At 58.4% G+C, this 13,133-nt stretch overlaps 2 protein-coding genes across 4 annotated transcripts in view; both read left to right on the forward strand.

Annotated features, from left to right (window-relative positions):
- Positions 1 to 13,133, forward strand: part of MRPS2 (mitochondrial ribosomal protein S2) — a 590,340-nt gene that overhangs the window by 213,212 nt on the left and 363,995 nt on the right. The gene's annotated exons all lie outside the window — the stretch shown is intronic.
- The window catches only part of OLFM1 (olfactomedin 1), a 49,381-nt gene that overhangs the window by 29,607 nt on the left and 6,641 nt on the right, over positions 1 to 13,133 (forward strand). For all 3 annotated transcript variants that reach the window (XM_050760103.1, XM_050760102.1, XM_050760104.1), the window contains exon 5: positions 3,659 to 3,765. In XM_050760103.1, coding sequence (XP_050616060.1) covers positions 3,659 to 3,765 — 107 coding nt within the window. The remainder of the gene's footprint in view (positions 1 to 3,658; positions 3,766 to 13,133) is intronic.

Consider the following 13,133-nt stretch of genomic DNA (forward strand, 5'->3'; position numbering starts at 1 on the left):
AGCCTCCAGCAGTGCAGGAAGCCCAGCCAGCCCTCTCCTGCCTCTCCCCTCCTCTTCCCTCCTTGTGCGTGCATCCTGAGTGCTCGTGACTGGCGAGGGACGCTTTCCTGAACTGGATGTGCCAAGATGCCGCTGAGGCTCTGCCATAGGCTTTTTTAGATCCTGTCAGTTCCTGAGGTCTTGGCAGAAGCGGTCTGGATGGAGAACCAAAAATAACTCCCTGACTCAAGGAGGGCAGGTGGCCTCCAGCCCCGAGGGCCCTGGGAGCTGTGCATGCCGCCAGCAGTTGGAAGAGCAGAGTGCAGAGCCAGCCTCACCCTTCCCCGCCCTCGCTAAGCCAGGATTTTAAGGCTCATTTCAAGGGGTCACTTTTGCATTTAAAAGAGGGTGTTGGAGAGGGTGATGCTCAGCTCTGAGCCAGTGGGGCCCATGCGGGAGGGAGGAGGGAGCCCTTGACCCGGGCAGGGTGGGCCTGGGGCAGAGCCATCTTCTGGAGAGCAGACCTGCCAGGTGCAGGGTTTGCGGGATGAAGTGGGAGGGGTGAAGACCACATTGACCTGGGCTCACCTTCTCCGCACGTCCTCAGTCTGCATCCCCAGTGATGCCTCCTGACGTCTGTGGAGCTCTGACTCTGTGGCAGGTGCTGTCCCAAAAGCTCTCTGGTGGTCCCTGCCCTAATTCTCACAGCAGCCTTCTGAGGGGGCGCTGTTGTTATTACCCCATCTATAGATAAGGAGAAGAGGGGGTTACAGAGCATCCTCCAGGGAAGAGGGTCACCCTCCCTCCCCACCGTCTCCTCCACTGAGATGGAGAGTGAAGCCTTCAACTTAGGAGGCTTTTCTGAGCAATGAGCTATTCATTCATTCATTCATTCATTCATTCATTCATTCCATACAAATCCCCAGGCTGCGTTTTGGAGGAAACAGGGTGAGTGCAGGAAGTTTCTTCCCTGGGGCGGCAAGACCCAGACATTCCTCGGCAGCCCCAGGAGATGTACGGTGGGAGGCTGGCTCCGGCTCCCGTGAGGACAGGCAGGCCAGGCAGAGTGAAGGAGGGGCACGTCTTTAGGGCAGAGGTGTCCGTTTGGGGCAAGCCAGTGAAGGTGGGTGGGAAGGCGGGGCTGGGACCTGCACGCCAGGTGGAGGGACAGCTGGAACAAAGCTTCGTGAACCAGCAGGGAGGGGTTCGGGCCAGGCGGCGGAGCGGAGCCCGGCACTGACTTGCTGCCTCTGGCCTCTGCCGGCTGCCTGCGAGGCCGGGGGCAGACACCTGGTCTCCTTCTGGGAGGTCATGCGACCGGGACGAGCCTACTGCGGGTGTGGTTCCGGGCGTTCGTGTGGGCCAGCGTCACGGAAGGCCCGGCGTGTTGACTGAGGAGGCTGAAGTGGCCAGAGCCCACGTGCACTGCTGGATGGAAAACCCAGCGTGGGGCCGCCGCTCCTCTAGGCTTCTCCTTCCGGACCACTAACAGAACCACGGCGTGGAGAGCCCTCACGGGACGGGACGTTCCCAGGGCCACAGCGCTGTCTTAGGGGACACCGGCCTCTGGATGGCAGGGAGGACTGGAGAGGGGCTGTGAAGGGCTTCTCCCAGCACCCACCCAGTGCAGAGGGAGCTGCTGTCTCCCCCGAAGCCCAGGGCCCCTCAGCAGCCGGAGGGTGAGGGGTGAGCCCAGCCATGGCTCCTGCCTCCCACCTCCTGCCTCATGCTCCTCCAGGGCCTTAGTGAAGCCCCCCCTGAGCTCCTCTTCTCCGCCCACGTGTTGCACTGGGGTGAAAAGCTGGGCTGGACTCTCCTGGAAGAGGACCCTCTAGTGACACTTCTCAGACCCCCCACAGCTTCTTACTTCTTGTCCCCATAGACGCCGGTCAGCTGTGGCCATCTCCTCTCCATCCCTTTCTTCTGCTGCTTCTCCTCCCACAGATGGGAGGCACGGCCCTGGCCCGGAGCCCACGTGGACTACGGCCGAGCAGACCCTGGCAGCCTCTCACCCGGCCCCACTGCCGGAAAGCCTCCAGCCATGAGGGGACAGTATTTACTTGGGAAAGCACATAATGCCTCCTGAAAGTGGGAACAGGGGAATAAGCACGGAGGAGGAGGGGAAAGAAGGGCTGTGACATTTCTTCTTCCAATCGGGGCAGAGGCGGCAGGCCGGGAGCCAGGTTGCCAGGGCCTCGGAGCAGTGCAGCCCGACTCGATGGGAATCTGGGGACAAACCCAGTCTTTTTCTGCGGGCGGTGGGCTCCTTGTCCCTCTGAAAGCCCCTGTTGCCTGGATGCGCGCTCTCCCGCCAACCCACGGTATGGGAGACACCTCCACACCGGCGGGGCCGGGAGCGTCCCTCTTTCTGGTCTTGTGTGATGCCAATAACAGGCACACTCGCCACGTCCAGTTGAGAGAGAGTGGGAGGCACCCCAAGACCTGTGCTGAGCATGGGAGTGGCCGGGCTGTGCCCTCCCGGGTACCAGCCTGGAGCCTGCCCCACCCTGCTTGCCTATGGGATTATCCTGGCTGAGCCGAGGTCCAGACGCACTCACCCGCAGTCTTCCCCGCACATGGATGGCCTCTGGACTCATGTGCTCGAGCAAGCCCACCGAGGGTGCCACGCAGACCTAGGAGGTCACAGGCGGGCTTGGCCGGGAGGGTCAGGGCAGGGTGCGGGGGCTTGCGGCCTAGGGGCCCTTCCTCTACCCTCTGCAGGGAAACCACCCACTTCCCATCCAGGGTCCCTGCTAGAATCAGGAGCATTTGGGCCCTTCAGAGGGCGGCTGAGGCTCGTGCGTTGTGGAAGAGCTGCGTGGCTGTGCAGACACGCCGGCCTCCGGGCAGGAGGAGTTGTGTTCCTGTGCAGCGGGTGTGGAAGCCGCCCTGAGCCCTCAGGGGTGTCGGGGGCTCCAGCCTCAACCCGAATCACCGGGTGGCCCGGGTGTGTCCCTCCTCACCTCCACGGTCCTCTGTGAGACGGAGGGCTGCTGAGGTCACATCCAGGATCCCATCCACCCTGGTGCTCAACATCCCAGCGCTCCAGCCTGGGCTCCTCCCACAGGCAGAAGCAGCTGGCTCAGGCCCGTGGGAGAAGTGCGCAGGCTCCTTCTGCGCGAAGGCCGCTGTGGCCTTTGTCCCGGTCAGTTCCGGGGCTGCTGGTGGTGTTGCTGCGCCGTGGTGGAACAGGGCCTGCCTGGACGCAGTGTCTCGCACTGCGCCTAACTGTGCCCCACACGGGCTGGGCTGTCAGGGCATGACGTCTAATGCCCCTGGGGGTGGAGCTGCTGCTGTTCCCATTTCCAAGAGAAGAAAATTGAGTCTTGGAAAGAGCTGACCCCTCTCCTAGAGGTGCTGCTCCAGCACCCCCATCCCCAGGCCATGGGTGCAGCAGGCAGAGGAGGGGTGAAGCGCAGGAGGGCGGCTGTCTGCTCACGGCTTTTCCCTGCTATCCTGGCCACAGCTGCTCTGTTTTGGGGAGGAGGTGGCCTTTCCAAGACGGGGGAAATTGTCTGTGAAAACAAGGGCGTGAGCATCTTTCCACAGCACCCCAGACCCCGAGGGCAAGAGGAGAAGCCGCCGCATGGCACGTGTGCTCTGGGCAGTCGGGGTCAGGGTGACCACCGCGGGCCGGGGCCCCCGCCCTCCCTCTCCTGACCTGCGTGCTCTTTTCCAGCTTGCGGGAAGTTGACGGGCATCAGTGACCCCGTGACTGTCAAGACCTCTGGCTCGAGGTTTGGATCCTGGATGACAGACCCTCTCGCCCCCGAAGGTGATAACCGGGTGAGTGTCCCCTTATGCCATAGGGGGTCATTTGGGCAAGAGCAGTTTCAGACACCTGGTGGGCCTCAGACATGGGTACAAGCCACGCCCACCCTCCAGGGCCTGTGGACTGGGCAGCCTGGTGCCTGGGGGCGTTTGTTCCTGGAAGATTCTCAGGAGGGACCCAGGCCTCTGTGCTAATCCAGAGTTGTAGATTGTGGGCCGAGGAGTGACATGAGGATGATGGTATCCCATTACACGGCTGCAGACCCCTTCAAGGCCCCCTCCTCGGCCCCAGGGGGCTGGACTGGGCTGGGCTGGGCTGGTGCCCCAAGTCCGTTTCTCTGGAGCCAAAACACAGCCCTGTCTTTTCCGGTCCTTGCCTCCGCTTCAGGAAGAGAATTCATTAGGCCTTTCTTGTTTTAATGACATCTCATTTGTATTTCATTTGCCATTCCTTTCATGGCTGATGGAGACTCATGTTTCTTTTGATTTAGGAAAGAGGCCATGTTCTTTTTTCCCAGGCTTTTCCCCACTGGGTGAAACCTCAGGAGAGGAAACAGGCACCATATTTCCCTTTATCTGGGGAGCTGGGTTTTACACTACAGCCCCTTTGAAAAATGGGGAGGTGAGGGCGGCTGCCCGACCGATGGTGAGGCCCGGCCCCGCTCGGCCCCTGGGGCCCAGACCCCTGGACACGGGCAGCATGGGCTTGTAGCCTCCCTCCAAAGCGAGTTCCCTCTGAAGGCTCCCGCTGGGGGAGGGAAGCTGTCCCTTGATTTGCAAACTGAGCTCTTGCTGCCAGAGTGGGTGTTGCTCACCCAGCCCCCCTTTCCTTCAGGGGTTTGCAGGACACTTCGAAAATAAACATTTAAAAACAAACAACCCAGCTCTGCCCTGGGCCGACTGAGAAAGGCCCTTTGAAATGTGAGATAGCCTCTAAGCTTTATCTGGAGCGGGTTTGATGGAAGGGATGGACCCAGCTCTCTCCCCTCCGATTCCTGATCTCTTTGCCTCCCTCCTTCACCATTGCCACCATTTCCACGAAATCTCTTCTATTTAAAACACGGGCGGCACTGCCTCCGGCATACTCCCTCCTTCCAGGAAGATGGCTGGGGAGAGGAGAGGGACTGGCAGGCTTGCTAGAGCCTGTTGCATGTGTCTTGATCCCCCGGCCTCCCATGGGAGTGGCCCTGTTGTACCCAGTCCGTTTATTCCCCAAAGAAGACCACCAGAGACTACAGTCAAAGCCAAGCGGCAAGGATCTTTATTGCAGGTTCGAACCTGGACCCCTGGCCGAGTGTCGGGCGAGAGCCCAGAGGACGGTCAGGAACTGTCTTTTATAGTCAGCAGTAAACAAGTACAGAGTCATAGGGGTCTTTTTGAACGACGCAGGCTTGGGATTGGTTGATATTTGAACGGTGCGAGTTGGCTGTTCTTGATTGGTTCCCGCCATCTCCCGCCATCCGAGCTATTTCAGTTACCCTTCTGACATGTTTATGACCTCTGGCAGGGATTTTCCTAACCGGTTTGTCCCGGCTTCAGTTCCGGGAGCCAACTGTATTGTTCCTCCCACAGCCCCTGTCCCCATCTGGAGGGGCTGGCCAGACTGCAGAGCTGGGAGACAATTGGTGTTCGGTGTTTGTCAGGGAGAAGGTTTTTCTGTCCTATTTTCTAAATCGTGACAGCTGATGCTTGGAAGTTTTCTAACAATTTAATTAGCTGTGAAGACTCTGACCATGCTTTTAGTCCACATCCCCGCTGGAAAACCCCACTTATGTTCAGAATCAGGAACGTGCTCTTGCCACAGATGTTGGTGATAATGATCATAATACGGAAATGAAAACAAGGTGATGCTGGCCGGCACTTAGAAAGCGGGGACGGGCCACACCCGTAATCCCAGCACTTTGGGAGGCCAAGGCAGGTGGATCACCTGAAGTCAGGAGTTTGAGACCTTCCTGGCCAACATGGTGAAACCCCATCTCTCTAAAAATGCAAAAATTAGCCAGGTGTGGTGGCATGCACCTGTAATCCCAGCTACTCGGGAGGCTGAGGCACGAGAATCGCTTGAACCCGGGAGGCAGAGGTTGCAGTGAGCCGAGATCGCGCCACTGCACTCTAGCCTGGGTGACAGAGCAAGGTTCTGTCTCAAAAAAAAAAAAAAAAAAAAAGCAAGTGGGTCCTGTATGCAGGTTCTGTCCAAAGCACTTCTCTTCATGTATTAGCTCCCTTAATAGCAGGGGGAAGGACAGGGCCTTAATGCAGCCGTCTGTGTGCCCTTCCTGGTTTGTCCTCCCTAGGACCTTCCAGCATCAGGGTCATCGGCATCTCAGTGTGGATGACAAGACCACGTTCTCACCCCCAGAGGCAGAAGGGTCTCGGGAGTGTGGAGCGCCTGTCTGTAGCATGCACTGACACTCCAAGCTGAGTCCCTTTACACCACCCTCCCCTTATAAGTGCCCTTCCCACCTCCCTGCAATCTGGCCCATCCCACTATGCAGAGCAGGAAAACCACCGCACAAACCCACGCTGGTGGCGCTGAGATCTGTGAGCAGGAAGCAGTCACCTCGCTGCTGCAGAGGGCAACCCCAGGACCGCACTGCTCTGTCTGGACCTAACGCCCCCCAGGACCGCACTGCCCTGTCTGGACCTAACGCCCCCCAGGACCGCACTGCCCTGTCTGGACCTAACGCCCCCCAGGACCGCACTGCCCTGTCTGGACCTAACGCCCCCCAGGACCGCACTGCCCTGTCTGGACCTAACGCCCCCCAGGACCAAACTGCTCTGTCTGGACCTAACGCACCCCAGGACCGGACTGCTCTGTCTGGACCTAAGTCCCCCCAGGACCGGACTGCTCTGTCTGGACCTAACGCCCCCCAGGACCAAACTGCTCTGTCTGGACCTAACGTCCCCCAGGACCGCACTGCTCTGTCTGGACCTAACGTCCCCCAGGACCGCACTGCTCTGTCTGGACCTAACGCCCCCCAGGACCAAACTGCTCTGTCTGGACCTAACGCACCCCAGGACCGGACTGCTCTGTCTGGACCTAAGTCCCCCCAGGACCGGACTGCTCTGTCTGGACCTAATGCCCCCCAGTACTGCACTGCTCTGTCTGGACCTAACGCCCCCCAGGACCAGACTGCTCTGTCTATATCTAACACCCCCCGGGACTGCACTGCTCTGTCTGTATCTAACGCCTCACGTGTACGCCTCTTGACTCCTGTTTTTGTATCCCCTTCCTTTGTCGTAGGGAGCGCTAGTCAGGTTATCGTTTTTCTAGGTGCCTAGGATCTGGGGCTCCTGGAAGCCCCGGCTGTTTGCTTTGCACAGCGTAGCCAGGGTGTGGGTTTGCAAAGCTGTCGTGGTGCTGATGGATGCTTTTGATCATTAGGCATCTATTTTCTGCTTGATGACTGGATCGCCCTCCAGGAAAAGAGGCTCTGGTGGCAAGTAGAGTGTGGGGAGAAACCCCAGGAGGAGGGATCCCTGGCAGGGGAGTGGGGGAGATGGGTGCTGGGGCTGGCAGAGGAGCCACTGGGGGCCTGCTCAGAGCACGGTCAACCACAGTCACTCCAAGCCATATGCTCAGTGCAGCCTCCAACTCCCGGTGTGCTAAGTGACATGTCCCCAGGTCCTGCCATTGATCTAGGCCAGCCGTGGTTTGTTTGTTTTGATCTTTTCCAATCTCCCATTCAGTTTTGATCACACACACAGGAGACCAATAACTCGCTCCAAAAGAAAGGAAACAAAATCGATGTTGGCTTCAGCGCAGGCTCCCATGGAGGGCATTGTAAGACGGGTGTGGCCAAGGGCAGAGGGGAGAAGTGCAATGGGACTGCCTAGTAGAGAGCCCGGCTCAGGGGAACCTGCAGAATCTCCGCGTTCATGTGACCACGGGAGGGATGGTCCTGAGCCAGCTTGCAGGGTCTTGCTAAACTGTCAGAACAAAGTTAGCTTGGGACACCTTTGCATCAGGCCTTCTCGGTTCATTTATTAAGCGCCGTCTGTGTGCCCAGCCTGTGCTGAGCACTGAGAACCCCCCAGTGCTTCTCAGCAGGGAGCCACCCCTGCACTTCCCAGGGCACCGGGCCCCACAGCGCCCCCTTTCCTTCCCGCCTGTCCCATTGCCTCAGTGTTGGAGGAGGGAAGGGCTGTGTGGAGGGTGACCAGCTCTCAACCTGATGCATGAATGCCCTGCCAGGCTGTGTTCCCGCCCACAGGGAGACCACATGAGTTCTGGGACCCCCTTCCCCAGCTCCGAGGCTCCTGGCCTGCTCTGACCACGGGCTGCCTTCCAGAGCCTGACATCTGCCTCATCCTTTCTGACCCGCTACCTATAAGAGTCTCAGGTCAGCTCACATCATTAGCAGACACCAGACACCAAAAAGAGGGCCAGTGCTACTCCCAACACCCCAGGAAATTCACATTCAAAGGGGTGATATCGTTAGGAAAACACTGTCATTTTACAAACAGTAGCAAGCTTAGCTTAGTGTTTCAAAGTCCTTTCCCATCATCTAAATGGCGTCAAGGCCATCTAGATATTTTATAAGGATCCTATGGGATCTTTTTTTCCAGAAGGTGGAAATATCCAAAATGCATAAAACCGTGTGGGTGCAGGCAGTGGTCAGCCCACCGCCAGTGGTGCCATAAACATCAGCGTCCCTTCAAACCACTTCTCAGTGTGAGAATGGACATTCCCAGAACCGAGAATCATTGTTCCCCTTCATCCTTCACTCACCCAGTGGAGCCTCCGGCAGAAACTGCCAGAATCCTCACCTCTTTCCCACCACCCATTCAGCGACGGCCCCCTTGAGAGCGTCTTTTCCAGCAGCCCAGGCTCCTTGACGTTAGCAATTCTGTCGGGAGGACATGTGACAGAGGCTCGCCACACCAAAGGGAAGTGCCGCGCGGGCCTAAGTCCCTACGCCAAAGCCCTCTAGATAGCACCCTCTTCCCACCTCCCTGGGGTTGCATCAGAGGCGTTTGGGACGGCGGTGCCAGGTCCGTGCCCATCGTCCAGCTCTACCCTGAACCGAGAGGCCCTCTTCGCTGGGAAGCTGATGAAAGTAATTGGCACAATTAGGAGAATCCCACGTTCTCAGTAAACTGCACCACACGCAGCCGAAATGCGGTCCAGAGGTTCAGACAGCCAGTTTTTCTTATACGGGAAGCTGTGCTGGGCCTTGGTTTCGGGGAAGCCTGGTCCCCTGAAAGCACGGTATTTACAAATGCATTGTGTGTTGGAGAAGGAGGTACCGACCCCTTGCTTTATTTTATCTTCCCCCCCACCCCGCAAAGAAACCGTCAGGGTTTGGGGAGGGGATTTGGGCGGGAACTTGGGGCCTTTCAGCCTGTGTGGTGGAATTAGAGGGAGGCTGTGCTCCCGCAGTGGCCTTGCTCAGCGTCTGGCCACAGGCTCTCGGGGACTGTAGCATGTGGTCCGTTGAACTAGAGAAGGATGATCAGTGTGCAGAGACCCCCACGACCCTCAGGAGGCCTGAGTCCTGCCCTGATCCCCTGCTCTTCCTACATCTTGGGGCTGGGAATCTGACGTTTCCTACCTGTGCTGAGGGCAGGTGTGTTGCAGAGCCGTTGGGGACATCAGATGTCACCAGTGAGCTCCTGTGTGGGGTCCCTGTGGATAACGGGGTTCACAGCTGGGCACAGAGGTTCAGGGCGGCTCCACACTGGAGTCTGCATCTCTCTGTGACCTTTGGGACGTTCTTTTTTTTTTTTTTTTTGAGATGGAGTCTTGCTCTGTCATCAGACTGGAGTGCAATGGTGCAATCTCAGCTCACTGCAATCTCCGCCTCCCGAGTTCAAGCAATTCCCCTGCCTCAGCCTCTCGAGTAGCTGGGATTACAGGTGTGCACCACCACTTCTGGCTAATTTGTGTGTGTGTGTGTGTGTGTGTGTGTGTTTTAGTAGAGACAGGGTTTCACCATGTTGGCCAGGATGATCTCCATCTCCTGACCTTGTGATCCATCTACCTCGGCCTCCCAAAGTGCTGGGATTACAGGTGTAAGCCACCGTGCCTGGCCAGGACATTCTTAACCTTCTGTTCCTCGGCGTCATGATCAGAAAGGGCAGACCTGCACAGGGGCTCACGCGGTGGCGGCAGCACCAGTGGCTCTAATACACCAGATGTGCCCATAGCACACAGCAGCCCATCCAGCTATAAACGAAGAGCAATTAGGTCAGGGAGGGACACGCGCCGTCTGCTGATTCACCAAGAGGGCTCCATGGACAGACAGCACCGGGGGCCACCCGCCCTGTGGGGCTCTCAGTTGGGAGAGGCACCTGCAGAAGAGTCTCTGGTCTATGCTGTCTAAGGTCCCTGTTCCCTCCAGGCTGCACTGGCTTTCTGCTCCCAGAATATTCTCTCCGGTCTCCCCTTCCTATGCCTGGGAAACCCCAAGATTCTTCCAGCAGGAGGACTTCTACATGCAGCCATGGCCCCTCATGAGGTCAGAAGCTTTGGGAGGACAGGGCTTGTGTCTCCAGCACCTGGAAAATAGGAGATGAATGGTGCCCCTGGGTTGAGCTTGGGGCCCAGCCTTGGGGCTCTGTGTAGCCAAGACCCGGGGCAGGATGGCCAGCCAGCCCTGCACACCTGCTTTCAGGCATTTCTCTCCCAGCCAGAGGGTGACCCGTCCACCCAGTCTGTGCAGGGCCGCTCTTGGACAGGTGTCTCCTGGGCCACTGTGGATGCCTTGACACCGGGAGACCTCAGCAGCAAGGGCTCGTGTGGACGCCATGCTGTTCCTGGGAGGACGACGGCAGGAGGGCTTGGCTTCTGCAGGGCACAGACAGGGGCCACCACGTGGAGCTGCCAGATGAGATTGGGACAAGGTCCCTGAGGGGGAGAAGGAAGAGGGATGAGGAGAGGCCCTCCTGCAGAGGCCGTGCCGGAGGAAAAAGGACATTGCTGGGGACGTCCAGGGATGAGCAGGTTCGGGGAGCCACTGTCTCCTTCATAGATGGAAGCCGCTTTGTGGGGTGGGGGAGGGCAGCCTTGGGAACATAGGTGGAAGCAAGCCGTGTGGAGGTCAGGGCAGGCTTTGGATGTGCTGTGTGCAAGTCCAGACCAGCGTACACGCTTCCTAATGCACAGAGCAGGTGGCAGCCGGCACAGCTGGCCGTGTGACCCTGAGAGAGGCCTTCCTTCTCTCTGGGCCTCTCTGAATTGGGGATTTGGGGATGGGGTCCCTAAGCCTCTGTGATTCTGTGGAGGGATGGGTGTCACGGCCTGTCTTGCTGCATCCTGGGCTAGTCCAGAGGCCAGGCCTCCTGTGGTTTCGGTTTTCAGATGGGCTGGCCCTACCGCCACGTCCCCACAGGCGGTCCTCCAACCTTCTTCCTTTGGGTGGTGCCTGGGCCTGGTGAGCTCCAGCAGGCTCTGAGGGCCGTGTCTAGCCTACCCAGAACCACCAAGGACACTCGAGTCCTAGGCTAAGGACCCAGAAATGACGATCGCTGGCATTTACTGAACCACTGCAGGTGGCAGGTCCTCACAGGACCTGTTTTACAGCACAGGGAACTGAGGCACAGAGAGGGGTGGAACCTCCCCGGGTCTCGCTGGAGACTGGCGGTGGCTGGTGGTGGAGGCGATTCTTGGTGCTGCATTAACAGGAGTCCCGCCACGTGCACACCCCTCACTCTGTGGGATCCACAAAGCAGTGCCTGGGAGGTCAGAAAGCTCTGGCGGACCCACATTGTGCCCTGAGCTGGGTGGGGGTGCTGGGTCACAGTGAGGCGGCGAGACCTCCCCTCCAGGCTCACAGTCAGGTGGGGGACACATGCCCGATGCCCCAGCACACGGGTGTAGAAGCCCAAGAGGTGTCCTGTGGCTGCTGCAGGAGCTCCCACAGCCTGGGGGCACCACTGGGGTTCACTGCCACCCAGTGCCGGAGGCTGGAAGCCCCAGACCAGGGCGCCTACAGGGCTGTGCTCTAAAGACCACAGGGGAAGACGCTCCTACCTCTTCTGGTGACTCCAAGTGTTCTTGGCTATGGCTGCATCACTCCAGTCTCTGCCTCCGTCTTCACGTGGCCTCCTCCCTGTGTTTGTGTCCCCTCTTCTGTCTCTTATAAGGACACTTGTCACTGGATTTAGGGCCCACCTTCATCCAGGTTGAGCTCATCTTGAGATACTTTTCTTTTTTTTTTTTTTTTTTTGAGAGAGTCTAGCTCTGTTGCCCAGGCTGGAGTGCAGTGGTGCGATCTCGGCTCACTGCAACCTCCACATCCCGGGATCCCAGGATCAAGCGATTCTCCTGCCTTAGCCTCCCGAGTAGCTGGGATTACAGGCACATGCCACCATGTCTGGCTAATTTTTGTATTTTTAGTACAGAAAAGGTTTCACTGTATTGGCCGGGTCTTGAACTCCTAACCTTGTGATCCGCCCGCCTCGGCCTCCCAAAATGCTGGGATTACACGTGTGAGCCCCCGTGCCCAGACGAGATTCTTAATCCTATCTGCAAAGACCTTTTTCCTAAATAAAGTCCCATCTGCAGGTCCCAGGATGTGGACCTATCTTCTCGGGGCCACTATTCAGTCCGCTACAAGAGTGGACACCTGCCTGCCTAGGGGTACAGGGGTTGAGGAAGTACCTCCCGAGGGGGTGAGTGTGGGCTGGGGCAGGGATGGGGACGGGGTGGAAGGGCAGCTCGTGCAGGTACAGAGGCAAGAGATGGAAGCTCTGGGACTCAAGGACGTGACCGGGCAACCTGGGGAGGAAGGAAGGGGCTGGCTGGGCAGCAGAGTTTGGAGTCTGGGATCAGACTCCAATATAGGGGATTGGGTAAGGGACAGGCTGGACTGGCATTCTAGAAGTTTCACACAGGCCACACCAGAGCTGCAGGGGCCAGGAGAGAGCTGCCAGCACCACTGATAAATGAGGCGGCGGGAAGCAGGCCCCGGACACGGATTATTCCCGTGTGCATGGGGAACAGCCCTCTTTGCACATAGCACAGTATCGTCCGCAGGGCTGATGTCATCCAAGCCCCTCACCCACCCCCGCTCTATGGCAGGAAGGACGAGGCCAGGTAGGAACAGCAAGCTTCTCCCTGCACGTGTGTCCCCCCTATTTGGGACAATTTTCCTGCTGGAGCTGGACACACACAGAACCTTTCCTCAAGACCGCCAGAGCCACGAAAGGTCAAGGGTGAATGTACTTCTTTGTAATTCAGCCCTGCTAGAAAAGAAATATCCTGTGTTGTGGGAGCCACTGAAATCTTCAGCCAGGGGTGCCATCTTCACCTCCCTACGCATTCACCACTCAGGTCTGCAGCTTCAGGCCGAGCCTTCAAACCCACGTCCACATCCAGGTTGCATCCATAGGAGGCGGGAGGAGGCCGGCCGAACCCTCACCTGGCCAGGCCCCACTTC

Source organism: Macaca thibetana, chromosome 15, assembly GCF_024542745.1.
Source record: "Macaca thibetana thibetana isolate TM-01 chromosome 15, ASM2454274v1, whole genome shotgun sequence".
Classification (NCBI taxonomy): Eukaryota; Metazoa; Chordata; class Mammalia; order Primates; family Cercopithecidae; genus Macaca; species Macaca thibetana.